Source organism: Diabrotica undecimpunctata, chromosome 2, assembly GCF_040954645.1.
Source record: "Diabrotica undecimpunctata isolate CICGRU chromosome 2, icDiaUnde3, whole genome shotgun sequence".
In the NCBI taxonomy this organism is placed as follows: Eukaryota; Metazoa; Arthropoda; class Insecta; order Coleoptera; family Chrysomelidae; genus Diabrotica; species Diabrotica undecimpunctata.
Window position 1 is genome coordinate 49,086,423 of NC_092804.1, and position 23,111 is coordinate 49,109,533.

Consider the following 23,111-nt stretch of genomic DNA (forward strand, 5'->3'; position numbering starts at 1 on the left):
AAACCACACAATGATAATAGAACAGTTTTATTATTTACATAACAATATAACATAGGAACGAAAGGTGGTGTTTAGCATACAAAGGAAAGTGTTTTACATTCATTCAAAATTACAATATCTGAACATATTAATTTTCTTTAACTTTAAGAAATTGGGTTTAAAAAGTTAATCAATTTACAAAAACTGAACAAATGGATTTTCTTCAAGGTTTTGCCGTGCGTGTCCTAGTGTCGTCTGCTGTGTGGTGTCTCCTCAACCAGATGTTCACATAGAGTTCCACATTCCACTCGTTTATACTTGGTCCATGTTGTTTTATAAACATAAGGCTTGAAACATGTCTGGTTAAGAGTCTAGTTCACAAATCAGTCATTATATGCTTCATGAGACTAAAACCTCGTTGGTTGCATTACTGTGCAATTGCAAATGCAAACTAAAAGCAGTTGTACTATGTCGAAATATAGGGAGCGTTTTCTATAATCCGTGTTTTATTTACAAAACCTAAATTCTCTATTTATTTTTTTTCTTTTCTTGTGCCGGAACGGTTTTCCGGCGCGTTCCGGCACCATGACACCATTGCCCGCGAGACTACGGTATTTTTGATATTTCTTAGAATTTATAACAAACGTCGAATGGAAAATTTTAGTGAAACAAAGATAAAACCCATGGTTGCGTGAATTTCTATACCATGCACGGCGTAATTATTTTTTTAATTTATGTTAAAAGTTTCGTAACCCAGATAATCTTAAATACCCATAAATCTTTTAGAGTACACTGGACTAAATAATAATTGTAAAGGATACGCTTTAAAAAATAACGTCGAAAAAAATAAATTCACGATAAACACAAAAAAAAAATATAATGTTCAAGGAAATGTTGCAATAATCAATACACGTATCAGGAGAGTAAGTAAATATAAATATTTGGACAGCTGGATTGCCGAAAGGATAGCTCAATAAATCAAAATAAAAAGTCTGCAGATAGCAAAGCAAAATTACTTTTGGAATAAAAAACAGATTGATTTACCCTTACAACAAACGAACTATTTACAGTAGCTGCAAATAAGATTAATTTTCGTATTGATCTTCAAAATCCAAAGAGATAAGCACTGCGGAAGAAGCTACTAGAGGCAATCATTAAAATGGACAGACTGTGCTACATAAGAAAAATAAAAATATGACAAATTTTATTTTCAATTCTATCTAACTTTATCTTTTTAGACTGATATCCCCCTTAAGGTGTTCGATGTACAGGGTGATCAACTTTTGTAACAAAGTCCGTTATATCTTTTATTATAGGAGATACCAAAAACTTATTTACAAAAAAAGGAGGCATCATATTTTACAGTTAGTTACAAAAATAACGGGTCTCTTTTTAAGTGGGTGATCGACGAGCGAGCCATAATATCGCTGATCGACTAGCGAGCAAAACAGTCATTGTCAACCGTCCACAGCTAACATGTCGTGTTCAACTGAAAGTGAAGTTTTATGTTACCTCGCTATAGCATACTACGAAATTACAACAAAAAAAAGCGGAGACGTCCTAGACGTTGGGTATTTAAAAGTTTAACATGCGTTAAGTCGAGTTGTTTTGTTTTTGTATTGTGGCGATGTACATTTCCATAAACAAACACATTCTCGTAAACAATATATAAATTCTAATAAAAAGTCGTGGCTGAGAGTACGCATATCCATGATTAAAAACTGATCTTTTCACTTCAACCGTCGCTGAAAACTGCCGGTTTTGCTCACCAGTAGTGATACACGCGCGGTTTTAAATGAGGAGCCAAGTAAAAAATAAAACAAACTGACGAGCCGCGAGCCAGGCTCGTAGGTATATAAAACCGCGGTATTGCAATGATACACTGACGAGCTTTACCGACGATCCACAAAACCGCAGTTTTACTCGCTCGTCGATCATGGCCTTTAGACTGATATCCCCCTTAAGTTGTTCGATATATAGGGTGATCAACTTTTGTAACAAAGTCCGTTATATCTTTTATTATAGGAGATACCAAAAACTTATTTACAAAAAAAGGAGGCAGCTGTAAAAAGGCGGGGTCCCACCAGTCGCGCTGTGCTGCGCCGCGCTGTTTGTTTTGGTTTATTTGTGCGCGGAGCGAGCTTGAGCGACTAGTGGGAACGACAAGTAGCGCTGCGCCGTGCAAGTTCAAACAAGAACGAACATTATCCGTTGGTTGTCGGTAAAGTAGTGTAGATCAAAGAAAAGTGCGCGTTTAGTTGGAACGGTGTTTGTGATTGAAGACCATTTTTACAGATTATTGTGTTTCTGTACTATCTCCGCAATGAGTTTTGAGTGGAATCATGAAGAAGTTGAAAAACTTATTGAGGCATACAGAGACAAACCGGAATTGTGGAATCCGAAAAGCAATAATTATCATATAAAAAGTAAGAAATATGATGCATGGGTATTTATTGCAGACAATATCGGTTGTTCCGTCGCTGAAGCTAAAACAAAGATGACGTCTTTGTTGTCTTCATATAAAAGAGAAAAGGTGAAAATGAAAAAGTCAATGGACACAGGCAAAGCTAATTTTACATTTTAATTTCAGTAGACATTGATAAATGCTTTGTTTCATCTCTTTCTTATTACTGGTTCAATCATTGTAAACAGGTACTCGAAATCGTGTAACGACATACGAAAAAAAATTTTGAAACTGTCCTGCAACTAAATTACTTAAAAGATTATTTCCATTATAAACTTGTCTACTTTTAAATACTGGTGTAACCCAATAACGACGTTTCCTCTGGGTCTTTTGTTTTTCTTATAAAAAATGGTTAATTACTATAACAGCAGCACATGCTATTGCTAATTTTGTTTCCATCGTGCGCGCGTAAATAAAAACTGGAACTTATTTGTTCCTCTAGAATCACATGCGCAAAGTTGCGCCGCTCTGTGTAGTTCTGCTCCGCGCTGCTCGAAGCAGAGCAGCGCAGAATAGCGCGACTGGTGGGACCCCGCCTTAAGCTTCATATTTTACAGTTAGTTACCTAACTGTAAAATATGAAGCTTATAGCTTCATAACACCGTATTAACCAAAAGAGGTAAAAAAAGCAACGACCTGTTGTAGCCATAATTTTTAAATGATAAATATAATATAAAAATGTCTGATTTTACTTTAATAGCAAATAAACTCTTTAATACTCCAAAATCTTAAATTACTCTAAAATCTTAAATCTAATACAGGGTCATTCAAAATACAAATTCATTATTTGATCGGTATATTTAAATACATAACTGTATTTTACATCACCTTCTAGAGTGCCGTCTTCTTAGAGTGCCGCTCCCTACGGAAGTCGGCAATCACAATGGCTATTTTTATTTTTGAACTTGCTACGCTAAACAAATCAATCGATCTGCATTGATACCATTCACGTAGATTCTTCAACCAAGAATTCTGCCTTCTGCCAACAGATTTTTTTTCTTGAATCTTTCCTTGTATTACGAGTCTCAAAAAATCTTTGTTTTTTTGTTTTGTGTTTCTTTTGTTTCTAGTTCTTTTATCTCTTTACATTGTTTCATCAAATACATTTCTTTAGCTGTTTTGATCCTCTCCTTAATTATTCTTTGTACCTCTCTATACTTTTGTAGATCTTTTCCTTTATATTCCCTTTTTTCTTCCATGTGTAGTAGTATTTTTTCTGTCATCCATTGTTTTTTAGTCTCCGACCTGTGTTTTGTCAATCTTTCTTGAGCTTGTTTCAGTAATATGTTTTTTATATTATTCCACTTTTTGTTTACGTCGATGATTTGTTTGTCAGTTAGTGTCAGTTCTTATGTTAATTTTTGGTTCTTGTCGTGAAAATAAAAAGAGATTGTGGTGTGTTAACATCTGGTTCAGGATAAGTTTTAACTGAGGTTATAGAGTTTTTATATAGCTGTTGTTTACGAGTATAAAATCTATTTGATTTCTGACAATGTGGTTTTCTGTATGTGAAGGTGACGTCCATCTATACAGTGGTGTAGTTCTCTTAGAAAGCTGAAAAAAAGAATTGGCATTTACCATATTCTTTTCTTGGCATAACTCTCATGAAAGTTCCTAATCCTAACTGTCCTACTATATTTTCAACTATACCTGCTCCAATTTTTGCATTAGTTTCCTAAAATGTACGTAATATCTTAGACTTCAGTGTATTGTGCAATTCTGAAAAAAACTTTTCGATCTCATATTCGGTCTTATCAGCTTTGGGAGAATATAGTTGGATCATATTAATACTGCAATTCCGTGATTGAATTTTTAGCATTATTTTTTTTCTGAGATTTGAACCATACCTACTACTGATTTTCTAATTGTGCTGCTTTTGATGAACGCTACTCCGTATCGATGATCAGTTTTGTCTCCTCCAGTGTAATACAATCTTGGTTATTTATTGATATTTCTGCATTGCCTGATCATTGTGCATCGCTAACACCAAGTATGTCTATATATAGCATATCTTGCTCTTTGATAACGTTATGTAGTTTTCCCGACTGATACATACTTCTCACATTCGAGGCAGCTATTTTTATCTGAGTGGGTTGAGTTTTGCTTTTGCAAAGTGCGTCACAAACGCGTTGATTTATACATAATAATAACTTTAAAGGTCGACCATTGCTTCTTTCCATGGTAAAGTATTTATGCACATTTGCAATCAATCCATCAATATCCAACTTAAGTCTAAGCATGATTGTCAGTTGAAACTGCACGTTTGAATTACAATATATTGAATTTAGATCAATATGACAGAAACTTTCTAACTGTTGTGCTTGAGAGGTAAAATATAATATAACCGCTTACAAAGATCCTAAACACATTAAACAAATTAGCCTAATGATCATTAGGAATGCTTATTGTAATTTAATTATGTTTGATAAAAAGTTTAGAAATGGTTGGAAACCATACATAAACAAATTAAAATGTTTCCTACAATTATTTTATTTTTAGTAGTAAAGGATTTTCTTTTGAAAATAAAAAGTTAAATGTGTTTACCAAAACCGTAACTTTAACCCGTAATCGCAGACGTCTCAAAAACGGTAGACTCGTAACAGACATATGGTCAATCTAACCACCACTATTTAAATTGACAAAATGTTCGAGTTTACTCCGAAGTATTTTTTAACAAAAATTAAAAGTGATATTTTAGTACTTTGTATTACTACTTTGAAAATAAATTATCCTTACCACGGTAGTATTTGTTTCAGAAAAAAATTATTAAAAAAGTAGATGAAAGAAATTTACGTTAAATAACATTTGCAAGAATACTAGTTATTAAAAAAAATTAAACAAAATAAGCAAAACTATGAACAACGGGTTAATGACACATAATATATTTATTTTATACCTAAAATTTAGCAAAGTGTTAAACATTATGGAGAACTCCAGTGCAGTTTACCGTGCCTTTTATTACAACGAAAGGTTTTCTGCGAATTCCGTTAATCGTTTAGAGGTGTAGGTTGATTGAATGTACCGTATACCCTCGTTAAAGAAAGTTATGGAACAAAAAAGAAAAATCGGGCGTGTTCCTGTTTTTTGTTGCTTCTTTTTCAAATATATCTTTGTTAAACAAAATTATTTTTGACTTTAAAAGATGACATTTTGATAGGAAATTTAATTTTGAACAACTTTTCTGTAGATGTATCTGTACGAAACTGCATAAAATTAGCCCAAATACATCCTAGTGCAAAGTCATTAATTTACCCAGTTCTCATTTTTTCATACTTGGGGGTCCATTGGCCATATAAAAGAACAAAACTCGTTTAACGTTGTAGTTAGCCCTAATTTTTTGAACATAATCAATCGCCTATATCTCCTATAATGTACTTAGTCACAAAAGTTGATCACCCTATAAGTAAGATCTTTAAAATAACTCCCTACAAAGATATGTAGTCAACGATGTCAAAAGAATATATTCGTCTTTGGGACATCATGAATAAAATGCATTGTTTTCTTCGTTAAAAAGTTCACATTTTTTTGTATTTTAATGACGTTTTTACTAGTTTGTCTGTCTTTAATTGTTTTGCATATATTATATTTAAATCTAACTATTGTTATCATCTAGGTTAATTTTATATTGTTTATCACTATAAGCAATCATCATATTACGTTGCACCTGATAAGTAAGTATTACTCTTTATTTGCCAAATGACATAATCTAATAGAACGTTGAGTCAGCTCATACAATACGGAATTTGTAATATAAAAATTCCATAAAAGATAATATATTTTGTTATAGTTCGCATTTAATAGCTTTAAGATTATCGATTTTTACACAAGTGTACGGAAAGAAGTTTTCGCATTAGTTACTTAAGTGAAACTACTAATACTGAGTGATTCCAAAAGAATTTGAGGTTTCTTATTTCTCGTAAATATTCTTGTTATATAAAACTGACAAAATCGCTGGAATATCCGTTTAGAGAATTAGTTATATTTTAGGTAAGTTATTATTTTATTTTAATATTTAATACATAAATACTGCAATCCTCTACTATAAAAGTAAAATTTGACCACAGAAATTAGCAAATAAAAGGCCTTTTTCGTGACACTCTTTGATACAGATATCTAACAACGGCTTTTGATCAATTTGGTGATAACAATATATGCAAAAGATTAAACGTCATTTTTTACTTTTAAATATAATATATATATATATATATATATATATATATATATATATATATATATATATATATATATATATATATATATATATATATATGTTATTTGAATTTAAATACTGAAAGGCCGGTAAAATTATAAAAATTATATGGTAAAGTGACACAATTTTACTGAAAAAGCATAGAAAATCCTTTAAAATGAGAGTTTGTTAAGTTATTTTTGTTAATTTCTTGCTTAATCAATGCAAAAATAGCTTAAAAAGTCAATTTTTTGAAAATTAATAATATCTTTTCTACAAATGCACAAAAAACTCTAATAGACCAGTGTCGAAGCCTTTAAAAAAGGTAAAAAGTCAAACAAAATTATAGTAGAATGAAACCTATTGGAAAAGGAAATATGCTAAAAATGGAAGAAAAATAAATTCCACTCCATTCGAGGTCGGGAAGTGGGAGGAGGTGAGTTTTTAAGGGTAAAAATCGGTTTATCGCGATTTTCGGCGAAACTACAAGTGCTATGGAAAAAAGTTAAATGGCCAAGTTGTAGGTAACAAAAAGATCTACAACTTTTGCATTTACACTTTTTTCACATAACCTCAAAATTTTTGTGGAAAATTCGAAAAACTAAGTTTTTGATTTTTTATTTTTATCTTTTACAAAAAAAATTTTTTTTTACGAAATTTGGTGAAAACTTGCCTTAGTATGTACCAAACACACTGTAATTTTTTGGAATTGAAAAATTAATTTTTTTACCTGATATTGATTTAATATCGAAAAAGCACCCTAATTTTCAATCGAAAATTCACGCGTCAAAATATCAGCTTTTTTAAAAAAATCGGTGGGCTTTTTGTTCGTTGAAATCTCTTCTTTCCGATAGTGTAAAAACATATATACATTACTATGGGAAATGTTCTCAAAAAACGCAATGTTTGCCATAGTAATGTATATATTTTTTACACTATCGGAAAGTAGAGATTTCAACAAACAAAAAGCCCACCGACCTTTTTAAAAAAGCTGATATTTTGACGCATGAATTTTCGATTGAAAATTAGGGTGCTTGTTCGATATTAAATTAATATCAGGTAAAAAAATAAATTTTTCAATTCCAAAAAATTACAGTGTGTTTGGTTCATGATACTAAGGCAAGTTTTCACCAAATTTTGTAAAAAAAAAAATTGAAATTGAAAAAACCCTGAAAAACGTACTTTTTGGGGTTTCAACGTGTATCGTTCAATTTTTAAATGTCCGAAAGTACTCATTGTTTTTTACGGGAAATTATATATACCTATATAAAAAAACCTTGATTTGATCTATTTTGAAGCGCATAAAATGGGGGAAATACGCAAAACCCCCTAAAAACCCAGTTTTTCGGGATTTTCAAAGTTTGAAGGTGGTGTACTTTACGGAAAAATCTGGAGAAATCAGAAATATAAGTAAATATAGGTATAGGTTTTTGGTAAAATACACAAAATAAAAAAAGAGCATGGCACTTGGGAAGTGACGGCAGAAGTGAATACTTCTTATAACGTGTTATTACTATATGCAGGCTAGTGAAATTTTATATTTGCTTATTACTGAATTGTTAATATTTTTTTAATAACACTACATATTTAAGTTCTTTAAAATTTTAAAAATTCTAATTTTTTCTTTAAAAATTTTGTTTAATGCTTTTAGTAATTTTTAACATTTGTTAAATATACAGTGGGTGGACAAATTACTAGGACAGTAAGATGATTTCTTAATTTTCTAGTTTAACTGTTTAATTTTTTTAGCAAGTTGTTGCCTTTAAGGCTTACATCAATTGTTTTTTATAAAAGAGTGTGGTATTAAGGTCACAGAAACAATGAGTTCTGTTAGTAAAACCATTTATTTTTTTCGCAAAAATAAAATCACTAATTTCAATATTTAGTGATGCCACCCTTTGCTGAAATTACAGCTTCAACACGTCGAAGCATGCTCTGAATACAAACTTCTGCATTGTGTTTTAATTTTGGGTTATGATGCCATTCTTTACTGCTCAATGGCTTTATGATTGCCATTTCTCAAGAACGATTGCTACGCTTTTGTATAGACAACAACCTGTTTGTTACTAATACAGGCTTTCAACATCACCCAAGACGACTATACACTTGGATATCACCAGGAAATAGATACAGAAATCAGATAGATTTTATACTGGTAAAAACCCGTTGGAGGAGCGCTGTTAAGGATGTTAAGACCTATCCAGGAAAAGATTGTAATAGCGACCATCAATTTTTATCACCTGAATTCCGCATGAAGTTAAGAAACAGTCCAAAAACACGAAATACAACAACTAAATGGCATCTAAGATATAACGATCCGTACAAAAAAGCCGCAATGCAAAAGCTATGTGACCTCAAACAATCATTAAATCCATATTGCATAATGCTGCGAAAAACATTAAGAGTGATAGAGAAGAAGAAGGAAACAATGGATAACAGACTCCACGTGGACTAAAATACAGGAGAGGAAGTGCTTAAAAGCCACAGGACTGAACAGTGAAAGTGATAAAGAGACCTATAAAGCGCTGAACGGTCAAATAAAACGACTCTGCAAAAAGGACAAGAACACACACTTGAACAAAATCTGCATGGAAATAGAAGGGCATAAAACCAAAACTGAGACCAGAGACATGTTTAAAAAAATAAAGCAGATTAGCAGAAGTACTAGAGAACAAATTTTAAACGTACGGCAGATTGTAGAAAAATCCAGAGAATTCAACATCACAACATATTTGTGCTTCATAGATTATAGTAAAGCTTTCGATTTGGTCAACTGGAGTAAAATGTGGCAGTTTTTGTCTGAAATGGGAGTCCCCAATCATCTGATACTGCTAATTAAGAGCCTGTACAATAACAATTATGCCAGAGTTAGAATAAATGGGGAACTAACCGATAGTTTCAGGGTCACAAAGGGCGTGAGACAAGGCTGCATACTAAGCCCAATTCTATTTAACATCTATGGTGAATGGATAATGCGGAAAGCTACTGAGGACTGGAAGGGTGGCATCACCATTGGCGGGAAGAAGATTTGCAACTTTAGATATGCAGATGATACTACTATCCTCGCTAGTTCTGAAGCTGAATTGATTCACCTGCTACAACGGATAGAAGACGTAAGCTTAACAATGGGCCTTAAAATAAACAGAGATAAAACGAGAATCATGATAATTGACAGAGCTAACAACAATCAAAATCATCTGGTCATGATAAACAATATCGCTGTTGTAGATAAATTTGTGTATCTGGGCTCATTAATAACCAACAAAGGAGGCTGTACTAAAGAAATAAAGCGGAGGTCAGCACTCGCAAAAAGCGCTATGGCAAAATTAACAAAAATTTGGAAAAGCCATGAAATAACTACCGATACAAAAATGAGACTAATAAGAAGTCTAGTTTTTCCAGTTTTTACTTATGCATCGGAATGCTGGACCCTTACTGAGAAAGACAAAAAGAACATATATGTATTTGAGATGTACTGCTGGAGACGAATGCTGAGATACCATGGGTGGCCCGAAGAACAAATGAATCCATACTGGACCAGCTAAACATAAAGAAAAGACTAAGAACACAAATATCAGAACAAATAATAAGCTATTTTGGACATATGCTTCGAAGAAATGGTCTTGAAAAACTTACCATCCAGGGAAAAGTAGAAGGCAAAAGAAATAGAGTTAGATCTCCCACACGATACACTGACCATATTGTTGCTACCATTGGCGCTCCATTGTCAGAATGTGCTAGAATGGCAGAAGATAGAAAAACGTGGAGGAACATTGGAAAATTTAGCTAATAGCTTCATGATATCACGATACCTGCATCAGGTCAACGACTAAGAAGAAGAAGAAGAAGCCATTCTTTAATAAGAGCTTCAATCGACTGCCGCTTCCTTGTAATAACATCTTTGGCGATCTCCCGTTTGGTTAACTCCCTTCTTTTTCTTCAAGTGCCCTGTCCGTTGCGAACGTTGGCTATTAACATGGCAATTCTGATCTTGTTTGCGGCGCTTCTGAATAGTTCGACCCATGTGAGCCCGAACCACTTCCTCAGATTTTGGAGCCATGAGTGTCTTCTCCTGCCTGACCCTCGCTTACTGTCTATTTTTCCCTGGACAATCAAATGCAGTAGACGGTACTTATCGTGTCTCAATATGTGGCCTAGATATTCAAGCTTTCTTTGTTTAATTGTATTCACGATTTATTTCTCCTTTCCGATTCTTTGGATTACCTCTATGTTGGTGACATGTTCGGTCAATAATATACGAAGAATGCGTCGGTACACCCACATTTCGAATGCTTCTAGTTTTCTCGTGAGCGTCTCCGTCAGCGTCCAGGCCTCCACACCATACAGTAAGATCGGAAAATGTAGCATTTAACTAGACGTAGTTTTAGGGGAAGAGACAAATCCCTGCTTATGAGGAGCTTTTTCATATTGCTAAATGCTGCTCTAGCTCGTTCTATTCTCGCCTTAATTTCTGTGGCCTGTTCCCATTTTGCATTTACGTTGGTGCCAAGGTACACATAAGATTCTACATGGTCAATTAGTATGTTACTTATCCGTAACTGTCGAGCAGGCTGTTGCTTCATGCTTATTAGCATCCACTTTGTCTTCTTGAAGTTGAGGCTCAGGCCGTATTCCTCACTAACTGAATAAACTCTTTCCATTACCTGCTGTAATTCGTCTATGGTACTGGCAAGGATCACCGGTTAACTCCCACATACTCTCTATGGGGTTCATGTCGGGTGATTTTCCCGGGCCAGGGTAGAACTGCAATATTTTCTTTAGACAGAAATGCAATTACACTTCTAGCTTTGTGGCACGGTGCAGAATCGTGCATAAAAATGTAATTGTTTTGACCAGGGAACCATTCTTTGAGCTGGAGAAGTAGCCGAGTTTTAAGTATTCGCTTATACTGATCCTGTTTCAAGCGTCCCATACCTTTGGCCGAGATTACAGACCACACCATGATACTAACCGGATGTTTAACCCTCTCCACAATGCAATCTGGATGGAACTGCTCTCCAGGACGTCGTCGGACGGACGCACTTTTGTCCACCAAAATCTGGAATGTTTATTCGTCGGAGCAGCATACCTACCTGAAAAAATTTAAATATTCGCTGTTCAAGAACACCATTCGTTAAAAAAAAGTTGTAATTACTCGACTCCACTCTTTAACGGTCATACTTCGGTGCTGCTTGGCCCATTGGAGTCTCTTTCTCTTCATGGCTTCGGTGAGCCGTAGTTTTTTCATAGGCGGCGACATATCAGATTCTCTTTGGCCAGTCTTCGTCAGACTGTTCTTCTGGAAACATTAATTTCTTCGGTATTTATCATCGTAGTCAGATGTGCCACAGTCTTTTTACGATTTTTGAGACAAATGTCCCTGATTTTACGATCAGTGCGAGGAGTAGTGATCCTTTTTCTGTCACATTTTCCAACACTGTCTGGTTCCAATGCCTCGGTTGAATCAATTTTTATTTTAATTCGATTTACTACAGACTTTGAAACACCTGCAGTAGTTGATATTACTCTTTGAGAAAGTGTAGAGTGCAGTAACATAAAAATAATTTTGATTTGAACAATGTTTTTAAATAAAATCGTGTCATTAAAGCCAGCAAAAATGACTAAATAACAAATATTACTTACCTGTTAAATATATCTGACACGACAACCTAACAGAAACACTTTAAATAAGTTTTAAACAACTTGCAAATATTTTTAAGCTGCGATAACAGCCGATGGCCAACTGAGAACGAGGAGGAGAACTGAGATGTAACAGAAATTATTATTTCATACATAAGCAGTCTACAGGTGTTGCCAATTTTTATTATGTAGTGTCCCTAATAATTTGGCCACCCACTTTAATTTTATATAATTATATTTAACTTTATTTAATTTTTATAACCTTTTATATTTTTTATGATTTTTATAATTTTTTATAATTTTATTTAATTTAATTGTATTTTTTTATAGTTTTAATATATATATTTTAAGTTTTTATAATAAGTTTATGTAATTTTATTTATTTTTATTTAAATTTATATAATTTTACATAATTTTAATAAATTTTATTTAATTTTACTTAATCTTGTTTAATTTTGTTTAATATTATGTAATTTTTAAAAAAAATTTATAAATTTTTAAAACTTTTTATAATTTTATTTGTTTATAAAATTTTATTTATTTTTATTGAATTTTATTTAATTTTATTTAATTCTATTTAATTTTATTTAATTTTTTATAATTTTTTTATTTTATTTCATTCATTTTTTTATAATTTCTTATCCATGTTATTATAAAAGATCACATGAAAATTTATAATTTCATTTAATTTTTAATAATTTTGTTTAATTTTATTTTATTTATTTTATTTTATTTAATACAAATATTTTAAAATCAAAATTAGCCAAACCGTCCTCGAGTTGTTATAAAAAAATATATTATATAAAATTATAATAAGCGTATAATGTATGTATATTATGTATTTTACGGTATACCGCAAGGTTACTACACGAGTCTTGATTTTTCGAGTCACACTAAAAAGGATTTCGAACCCGTGCAAAACATTTGCTGTCATAAAGTCGCGTTCCCCCAGTGCGACAGAGAAAGCTGACGCAAAGCAGTCCCTGCATCTCTTTCTAATTTGGCCAGGTTTATCGACCATGTGACCACAATGACCAATGAGAAGGTCATGTGGTCGATAAACCTGGCCCATTAAGAGATGAAGGGACTGCTTTGCTTCAGTCGCACTGGGCGAACGCGACTGTATGGCAGCAGTCAATATATTTGTATTATAATGATGTCTATGGCTATATATATCTTATAAATTATGAGGAGTGACTAACATTGTAACCGACGAAGTTTTTTGCAGTTTTCTCCTGTTACGTCTTTTTTCAATGGTTTGTAAGAGCATCTCTGCTCGAATTAAAATAGATCTCTTAAAGATTCACAGAATAGTAAATCAATGGGTTATCGCACTACACCATCTCCTATCAAGATTGTTTAGTGTATACACGGTACAATGAATTGGATACTCATGAAATTTTCTTTTACGGTCTATCAGGTGTTTGATGATACTTAAAAAAGTGATTGAAAAAATAGATATCTTTAAAAAGTAAACAATTCCTATTATTATTAAGTGCCATTGAAAGTATAAGAGCATATTTGGATAATCATTTGGTAATGTAACATAAGTACTTTAATAAGATAAGACATATTCTTAAAAATGATAAAAAGATAAGGCACTGTTTGATTTTAATAGGGGATATGGCACTCCGGCAGTGACCGAGGAGGGGAAGCATAGCTTTCTTATCGTGTACGAACGGAGCGATGGTTTTTAATTTATTTTGAATTAATTCGATTCAATTAGATTCAATTCGATTTCATTGGATTCCATTCGATTCGATGCTATTAGATTCCATTCGATTCCCTTTGATTCGATTCGGTTCGATTTAATTTAATTTTAATTTTAATTTTAATTTTAATTTTATTTTATTTCAGTTTAGTTTATTTTATTAAGAAATACACATGGGACTGCATTTACTACTCCACGTAGTTTGTGGTTGCATGATCTGTCGTTTCATCGAGTTTCTTCTGTTTTTATTTTTTCACACTTCTGCGCGATCCATTGCATTCCGTCCGTAGCCCTCGATAAGAAAGCTATGCCTCCAAAAAGGTTCTGAAACTGTTTTCTTGTGGAATATGTAAGTTAATTAGTATGTTTATATGGGGTTAAGCCATAATTGATTGTAATAAATAAACCTTTTCAAAAAAGGTTATTTCAAAAATAGTGAGGTGTGCCATTTCACCTAGTACTATGTCGTACTAGAAAGAAAACCTGGATTGGAAGATCATGCACAGTGCGGTTGAGTGATTTTTCGGGAGACTATCGTACAGAATACCAATATGTTTTTTAAATTCGAAAAGATCGTGCCCTTCAAAAACAGTGGATTATTACTTCTTCATCCAAGGCTTGTATAGAGTGTGATGTTGGATTAACTCATTCCAATTTACCTTTTTTATTAGGAGGGTAACTCAACCAATATCAAAGAGAAGATAAGAAATAAATCGAAATTTATTTTGTACCGCAAGGTTTGAACACTTTATTCTTCAAGGCTAATACACAGCTTAACTAAGCTACGACAATGATTTCCGCTTGTATAGTAACAAACTAGCAACTAAACTTCTTGCATTTGCTGACCCGCATGCATCCTGCTGGCTTATGAATTGAAGCATGTTTAGAATTTCTTTAAATTATTCTCCTTAGGAAATTACTTTCACGCCTCCTATGTCTATATATTTTGTTAAAAGCCTTAAAATTAACCCAAAAGCAACGAGCGATTTGTCACGCTTTTTTTAACAATGAAATATTTCGCCAAATGTTTCCTGCTCTTTTTATCTATCATTTGCTAAATAGAAACCTTTCCTAGTAACAAAGGAATCAGTGCCTATTGTCGAATACCCGATCTAGTCCCTGCTAGACCTTGTTGACCAAGTGCATTTTCTACCATTCAGCGTTTTCTTATTACCTGAGTGAACATTTCTTCGACTTAAGGAGAAGACTTCGAAGAAGATTACAAAAGCTCCTTAGTGTTTGAATAAATACGAAGTCGTGGGCTACGACATTATTCAGGCCTATAAGAAGGTATAGGAACCGGAGTAGTGACTATTGGTTATTCTTTCGTTGAGGTGAAGAAAAGTTTAGTATTAAACTTGTCACCTCACGAAAGAAACTATCAACTCGGAGTGAACATTCCCTGCCTGGGTAGGCATCGATCTTTGAAATAGGAAAGACAGTGTGCCTTATACCTATCTCAGATCGAGCCGAACTGGCACAATGTTCCACTGGACCACCGACAGATAGAAGTGAATAAAAGTCCCAGCTGGACTTAGAATCGCCCCTTACTCGGTGGCCTAGCTGAAGTCGCGCTTCGCTATTAGAAAAACTTCTCGACGGAAATAATCAACGCATTTACAAGACTTAAAGCGTAGCACCAACGTCAACGGCGTTCTTATACACTTCGTGGGGTGTGTGCTAGACCACACGTTGAAACATGAAGGGCCGACATCTCTGTAAATCCAGGGCACACACCGCAATTAGAATAATCATATTCGTTTAAGAAAATAAACCACTGTCAAGTAAGAACCTTCGAACTGTTAAAGTATTCTAAATCGTTGGTGGGCCTTCGGGGACTACAGAGACGCCGGTGAACTTCACGTGGTACACACAAGTAACCACGAGGTCGAGGATGGACGCAAAGAACCTTGGCTCCGCCTCACGAACGCAGGCCGAATTACATCCAGATACAGAAAATACCTCTGTGGATGCTATGACCGTACAACAATACTAAACTGATAGATGACGTTAAGTTTGAGAGTTATCCAAGACTAACATTGAATAATAATAATCTTTGTTAACGGAAACTAACTTCTTCTTTTCTGGCCTCATAACTTAGGGCGAGTCTCTTAGTCGCATCATCGCTCTCCATCTTTTACGATATATGCTTCGCTGAACAAATATGCTTCGACATCATCCTTCTATCGTTGTCAGGAACGGTTTGGTAGGTCCAAGGGATCATACCGCTTTAATCTCTTCGCTTGTTGGTTGTGGAGAAGATTGTATGCCAGGGTGTTAGAATGCACGCCCAACCTGTTTTGATATTGTTCAGAAATTCTTTTGCAATCTTCAGAGACTGTTAGTACCTGGAGATCTCTATGTAAGGCGTCGTTCTAGATATACCAAGGGGCATTAGCGATTGTTCTTAGAGTTTTGGATTGAAATCTTTGTATCTTCATAACATTAGATTTACTAGCAGATCCTCAGAGCTGCGAACCATATGACCAAACAGGTTTTGTTATTAACTTTGTATATCAGCAGCTTGTTGATCGATAGGTGTGAGTTTTTTTCCAGCATCCTGTAAATTTTTCTATATAAAATTCCTAGTTGTAGTATTTTCTTCCCTATATGTTTGGCCCATGTTACTTTTGTCCAGATGAATACCTAGATATTTTACGTCATCCTTTTGGAGTAAAGAATATCCATCGAGATTAACTTGTGGACATATACCTCTTCTTAGACTAAATGTAATGTGTGTGGACTTTAAGGAATTAACTTTAGTTCTTCAGAGTTTAAACCATTCATTAGTTTTGTTTAGATGTAGTTGCAGTATCTCTGATGCTATTAGTGGATTACTACGAGATGTTAGGAAAGCAGTATTATCTGCAAAAGTTGCAAGCGTAAGGTTATTGCTTCTTGGTAAGTCAGCCGTATATAACAGCTACAAGATCGGTTCAAGCACACTACCCTGAGGTACACCAGATTTGATGGGGCAGAGTTTTGTGTGCGCTTCACTATACCTTACTAGATATCTTCTTTCTTTAAGGTATGATTTACGTAGTTTGAAGTAAGTGTAGGGTAGGTTTTTCTTTAACTTGTACAGAAGTCTCGTGTGCCACGCCTTGTTAAAAGCTTGAGAGGCATCTAAAAAGGCTGCAGCACAGTATTTCTTGTTTTCGAGACTAGTTCTTATTATGTATAATCTGTGAACTTGTTCTATTGTAGCGTGTTGGTTACGAAATCCGAATTGATGGTTAGGTATAAGACCCTTTTTGTCCAATATTGGTTTGATTTTTCTCAACAGAAGTTTTTCAAAAACCTTTGAAATGACTGGGAGTAAACTAATCGGTCGGTAGGAGTTGACATCTTTTGGATCTTTACCAGGTTATTGAATGAGTATATTTTATAATTCAAAGTTATATTTACGCCTCCCTATTATGTTTTTACAGACCGTTTCGAATATTTTGCGTCGTACCTTTCAAATTTCAAAAATCGATAGAGATAATTCGTCGGTTTGGGTTAGGGTCCATGCGTCTGATCCACATGTACCTATTAATGGGGATTATCAGTGTTCTATACAGTCTTATACGAGTTTTTTAAGATAAAAGTGTGTTAGCTAAGTACTTTGATAAACCATGATAATGCTAATTTGCCATTATAATCCGCCTTTTTATTTTCTCTAGGTTATAATTGGGATCAACCGATGTAACTAGGTAAATTATATGAGACACTAAAATGCACATTACTTTTTTAAAGCGCTCGCCATTTCGGCACTATCCCTTCTACAAATTTACCTTCTAATACTCAACCCACAAAAGTATACAATACTCTATGAATTTGGTTGCCAATACGGTATATTGGTGACACGGGTTGTAGGACGCATTAAAACGTTGAACATGTTGCACAGGTTTTTTATTTACTAAACGCTGATATTACAAATTTTCATATATAATTTGAATGTTATCTACTATTTTTAATGATACATAACAACAATTTTAATTGAAAATATGCTTCTTTTGAGATTTCGATGCCCTCTTTGAAAATGCCACAATAAAATGGTTTCAGAACTATTATTTTAATTGTTTCCTTTTTTTTCAGAAAACTTTATAAGCAATGGATGTCGAAGATAACAAATTGGTATTCAGAGAATTGCCCGTAGGACCACTTACCCCTTATAGAAAATTATCTAAATTCGATTGGAGAAAATTGAAGTTATTCTTTGAAGATGCAGAAATGTTAAAAGTGCAAGTAAGTAACGGTATACAATATTTAAACTGGTTTAAATTATTGTACTTCCAACTTATTATTTAACTTCCAGCAGGGACAGTAATTAAACTCCTTAAATACACATAAAAATATATAAAACTATTTTAAATAACATTATCCAAAACTAACTTCTTTACTCTTCAATACTTTGTGGGTGTGATAAATTCATGTAATAAATTTATCTACTACAGCTTCTGTGATGAATTCCTTCCCTTCTTTTTAATGTCGTGGTGTAACGAAAAAGCTCACAAAAGTAGATGAACCACAAGCTGATCGTTTACCAAGAATTAACGAAGACCACGTTGCTCAGTTTGGGAGCTTCATTGAGGGTGTTTAAGGATATAGATAATAGAAAAATAACAGATCAAAGACAGGTACATAACTAAAGGTAGATAATAATTAGAAAACAGTTTGACAAAAGAAAAATTAGAAACGATAAATACAGCTAAACTGCAAAACAAAATGGGCGCCAATGAGTTTTAACTTGAAACTCATGAAGGAATTTACGATTAACTAAATTAAACATTAGATTAACATTTCTCTCAAAGACATAAAAAATACGTTATAACAAAAATTGTATATGTGGTCTTAATGTAAACACCAATTTAACAAGAATAGGGGATTGGTGGATGTAGTGGCCAATGTAACAAAAATGGAAGAGATGTGCTCACAACACAGTATTGTGGGAATGCAGCTTGGCTAGCAGGCTGTGCCAAAGGATGACCAATTAAACTCAGAAAGGATTCCGCCAATTTGCATGCCTCTAAAATATAGTTACCTGGAAATGAATATGACCAACTGATAGAATTAAGGATAATTGGACAAGAAAAGAGTACTGAAATAAAGAACGAACTAAAAAGAAAATTGTTGGTGCCAGGAAAGTATCAAGGTTACTTCCCAAAGTACATTTTATTGCTGTAAGAGTTGTTTTAATTAATTTATGAAAATAAGAGGGAAAAAATATACTAATAAAACATATTATGTACAACCCAATTTAGTCCGTACTTTGTTATAGAAAATATACAATTTACAATAAATTTAACCTATATTACCCTTCACCTATTATTTACAATTTGTAGAATACCTGACTAAAAAAAATAACCCGGTCAACTAATTTGTATACCCTAATACTAAATTGAATAATTATTTAAAAAAAGGTAATTTACTCGCCTATAGAAAGAGTATTTCTGCACTTCGGCTTTCGATTAAAATGTCTAAACAAGTTGACATTTTCCTGACGGGATAAATGTCAAAGGTATATCTATGTTATGAAGAAAAAAATGTTACTAACTCTCCGGTTATATGTGTACACAAATACCTGACAATTTGAGAGATTATGGGGGTATTACAGCATCCACTTATAAATAGTTAAATGTATAAATAAATGATTATTAGAAGAAATTAATTAATTAATATTAAAAAAATATTGATGCCTTGAAGAGGAAGTCATTTACTAAAATTTAAAATATGAAAATTAATCAAAAATAAAAAGTAATATTTAAACAACACATAATGAGGTTGGGGTCCAACGACTGGTTCCAATCCTATGGTATGTACGGCACTGGTGTAGTTCTCAACTATTCCAATCCCAAATGAATCCAAAAAAAGACCAACCCATAAACTCAATAAAGCTTCTAGCCCCTGTGACTTCTAATTGTTCCAGTATGTAGAAATTATTTATATTGGAGGATGGCTAAAAAAATATAGACCCTATTATTTTGTGTTTTCGTTAGAAAGAAAGAAGAAAGTGAGAAAAAGAAAAACCCAAGGTTTTTAATCTTGTATAAAGATAAGGCTTGGACAAAAAATTGATTTAGTCAAGTAAAAACGTTAATGGTTATTGAAATTTACTGAGACCTTGGATAAATTCAAACACTTATCTGAGTTTCTGCATGGAACATTCAATGAATTTAATAAATAGGAAATTAATAGATTATCCGTGAAATAAACAAAAAACATGATATAATAAAACATTTTAATTTTTGGCTGTTGCATAGATTTTATAAAAGGAGATTTTAAACTGGCTGCATATTAAATATTAAAATTATATCTTACCGGGTTACTTATAGACTTCACCAAGAAAAACCAAACCAAAATACACTCTTTCGCCCTTCTAATAAATAAAAAAAACAATATTCTCCAACTTAATAAATCTTCTTAAATTAAAATAAATTCTTAACAAAAACTTTTCGTCACAAGCTGACCCGCCATCCGTATAATTTGATGTCGAAATTTAAAATCGACTACGCCATGACAGTCGCAATCGCTAGCGATTCTCATTCATTTCGATTGTAGTTAAAACTGGGGATATTTACTTTATCATTTTGACACTGTTGAAAATTTGGGTTGGCCCTCTTGTTTATTGGCTGCACACTGCACTACGCTTGTTGAATGTTTGTTTTCTTTACGTTACGTGAACGTCTTTTTTTCTTGTTTGAGTTGTTAAATCATAAATAGTGGCCATTCTTAACTATATTTTGAATTGAAAGAAAAGATGGCAAGGAGAGAAAAAATGTGATGTGAGAGATCCTTAAGTTATAACCACTAAGGCTATGGCTCCACGAGCGACAGATTGTCGCTAGCAGTAGCAGTAAAATTACGGCGGCAGTAAAGCAGTAAAATCATGGCTCCACGAGCGACAGTTTACAGCGCACATATCGCCGAGTTTTGGTCTTGTAGTGGCTCCATGAGCGTTAATATGACGCAGCTACAATCAGTGGTATCTTGTCCGTTTATATAATGTCCGTGTACTTATATAGCAGATAAAATAAATAAATAAATAAGTAAAATAAATTCACACCGATAATACAATAATATAGTATGGATAATCTATCATTTCAACAAAAAATTGCTTTAATATTGGCATTGCGCCGTCGACGTAGGGTCAAAAAACAACGGAAATGGTGGATTCACCCTGTTCTAGTGCCTAGACAGACAGAGGGAAAATTTTTTCTTTTACACAACAAATTAAAAGAATATCCTGACAAGTTTTTTGAATATTACAGGATGTCAGTGTCTTCTTTTAATTTTTTATTATGTGAAATAGAAGATGTTATACGAAAACAGGATACATCAATGCGTGATAGCCTAACTATTTAACTTTCATTAGAATAAAAAGGGGCCGCCACTGCGTATTCTGTATTTTTCTTATTTATTCTCTATTTATCATATTGGGTTGATGTAATGAATCTTCCTTTTCCAATATCTAACTTGCTTTTTTATGTTACAATAATTTAAAAAATTCTGATGCGACCTAAAATCTGCTTTGTTGCATTCTTTTATTTATTAATTTTACGCCGAGCTATCGAGAACGAAACATTAGTATTGAAGGATAATAAAATTTTACTATAAACATTAATTATTAAAATTTTATTTATATGACATGATTAGACAACCACTTATATAGAAAGGAATCACCAGTTCGAAGAAGGAAATCCAAAAAATAGATTTTCGGGAAATCAATAAAAACTGTTTATTCTCTCTATTCAACTTGTTCTTGTTTAATAATGACATCTATTATAAAGTACAGTTTGATACGGTTAATTGGGATTAAAAAAAAACCATCCATTGATTTTTATTATCTAGAATACCGATAAGAAAATATTGGATTTATTTCTTTCTTAGAACTTATAATTTTTTGTTATGATTTGAGACACAAAATTGTATGAAAAAACTTTAAAGAATTTATAAAAACAAAGAAACAACTTAACAAACACAGAAAAATAAACAAACAAGAACAAAAATATCCGATTAAATGGCAATTACCTACAAGTGACAAATTACTGCTAGTGGAGCCACAAAGGCGCTGCAAATTACTTTAAAAAAAAATGGTCCGGATCTATTCGAACGCGACACGACCTTGACGACGCGCCTCGGTCTCGAAACGAAGCGACAATCTACAGCGCGTGGACTTGGAGCCACTCAGTATCACTGCTGTTGTTTTCATTTATCAAGCTACATTTTACTGCTACTGCTAGCGACAATCTGTCGCTCATGGAGCCATAGTCTAAGGTTAATATAACCACTAAGATTTGACTTAGTGGTTATATTCTAATATATTTTTAAATTTACTGCAGCTTAGTAATACTTACCCTAAACATTTTGGGTATCCTAGAGGCAAAATAGATACAAATAGATTTTATAACTATTAACAAAAGGTTTCGTAATGGAGTACAAAGTGCAAAAACCTATCCAAGCGCAGATGCAGATACGGATCATAATCTATTACTAGCAAACGTCAACATTAAACTCAGGAAACCGGAGAAAAAAGTTAAAACCACCAAAATTAACATCAAAAACCTAAAAGACGACAACTGCCAACAGCAACTAAACGCAGAGATAAATAAATTAACTGAAGGAAGCGTTGAATGGGCAGATATGAAAAAAGCCATACTAAAAGCGGGAAAGGAGGTCCTAGGCGAAGAAGAGAAAACCACTAAAAAAGACTGGATGGCACCGGAAATAGTTGAGCTAATAACTGAAAAAAGAAAATACAAAAATAAAGATGAAAATAAATATAAAACCATCAAGAATAAAATCAAATATGAAATCAGAAAGGCTAAGGAGGAATAGATGAACTAAAAGCCAGGAATTGGAAGAACTCAGCAACAAACATGACATCTCAAACTTACATAAAAAAATAAAAGAACTTACAGGCAACACCAGACAAAGAAAAACACTCATAACAAGAGATAATAATGGAGAAATACTTACTGAAGAGAGCAAAATAAAGGAAGTATGGGAACAATATATAATCCATCTGTTCCATGACGAGAGAGAAAATGAACAAGATATAGGTAAAGAAAAACAATACCTACAAATTTTACCCTCAGAAGTAAAGAATGCCCTACAGAATGCAAAACAAGGAAAAGTACCGGGTC

General features: G+C 33.2%; 1 protein-coding gene across 4 annotated transcripts in view; it reads left to right on the top strand.

Annotated features, from left to right (window-relative positions):
• The window catches only part of LOC140434511 (peroxisomal acyl-coenzyme A oxidase 3-like), a 129,498-nt gene that overhangs the window by 66,611 nt on the left and 39,776 nt on the right, over positions 1-23,111 (top strand). For 3 of the 4 annotated variants that reach the window (XM_072522837.1, XM_072522834.1, XM_072522836.1), the window contains exon 2: positions 18,064-18,213. In XM_072522837.1, coding sequence (XP_072378938.1) covers positions 18,079-18,213 — 135 coding nt within the window. In that variant the 5' untranslated portion in view covers positions 18,064-18,078. Of the gene's footprint in view, positions 1-6,181; positions 6,431-18,063; positions 18,214-23,111 lie in introns of those variants that run through there. The other variant, XM_072522835.1, reaches the window with a different exon arrangement.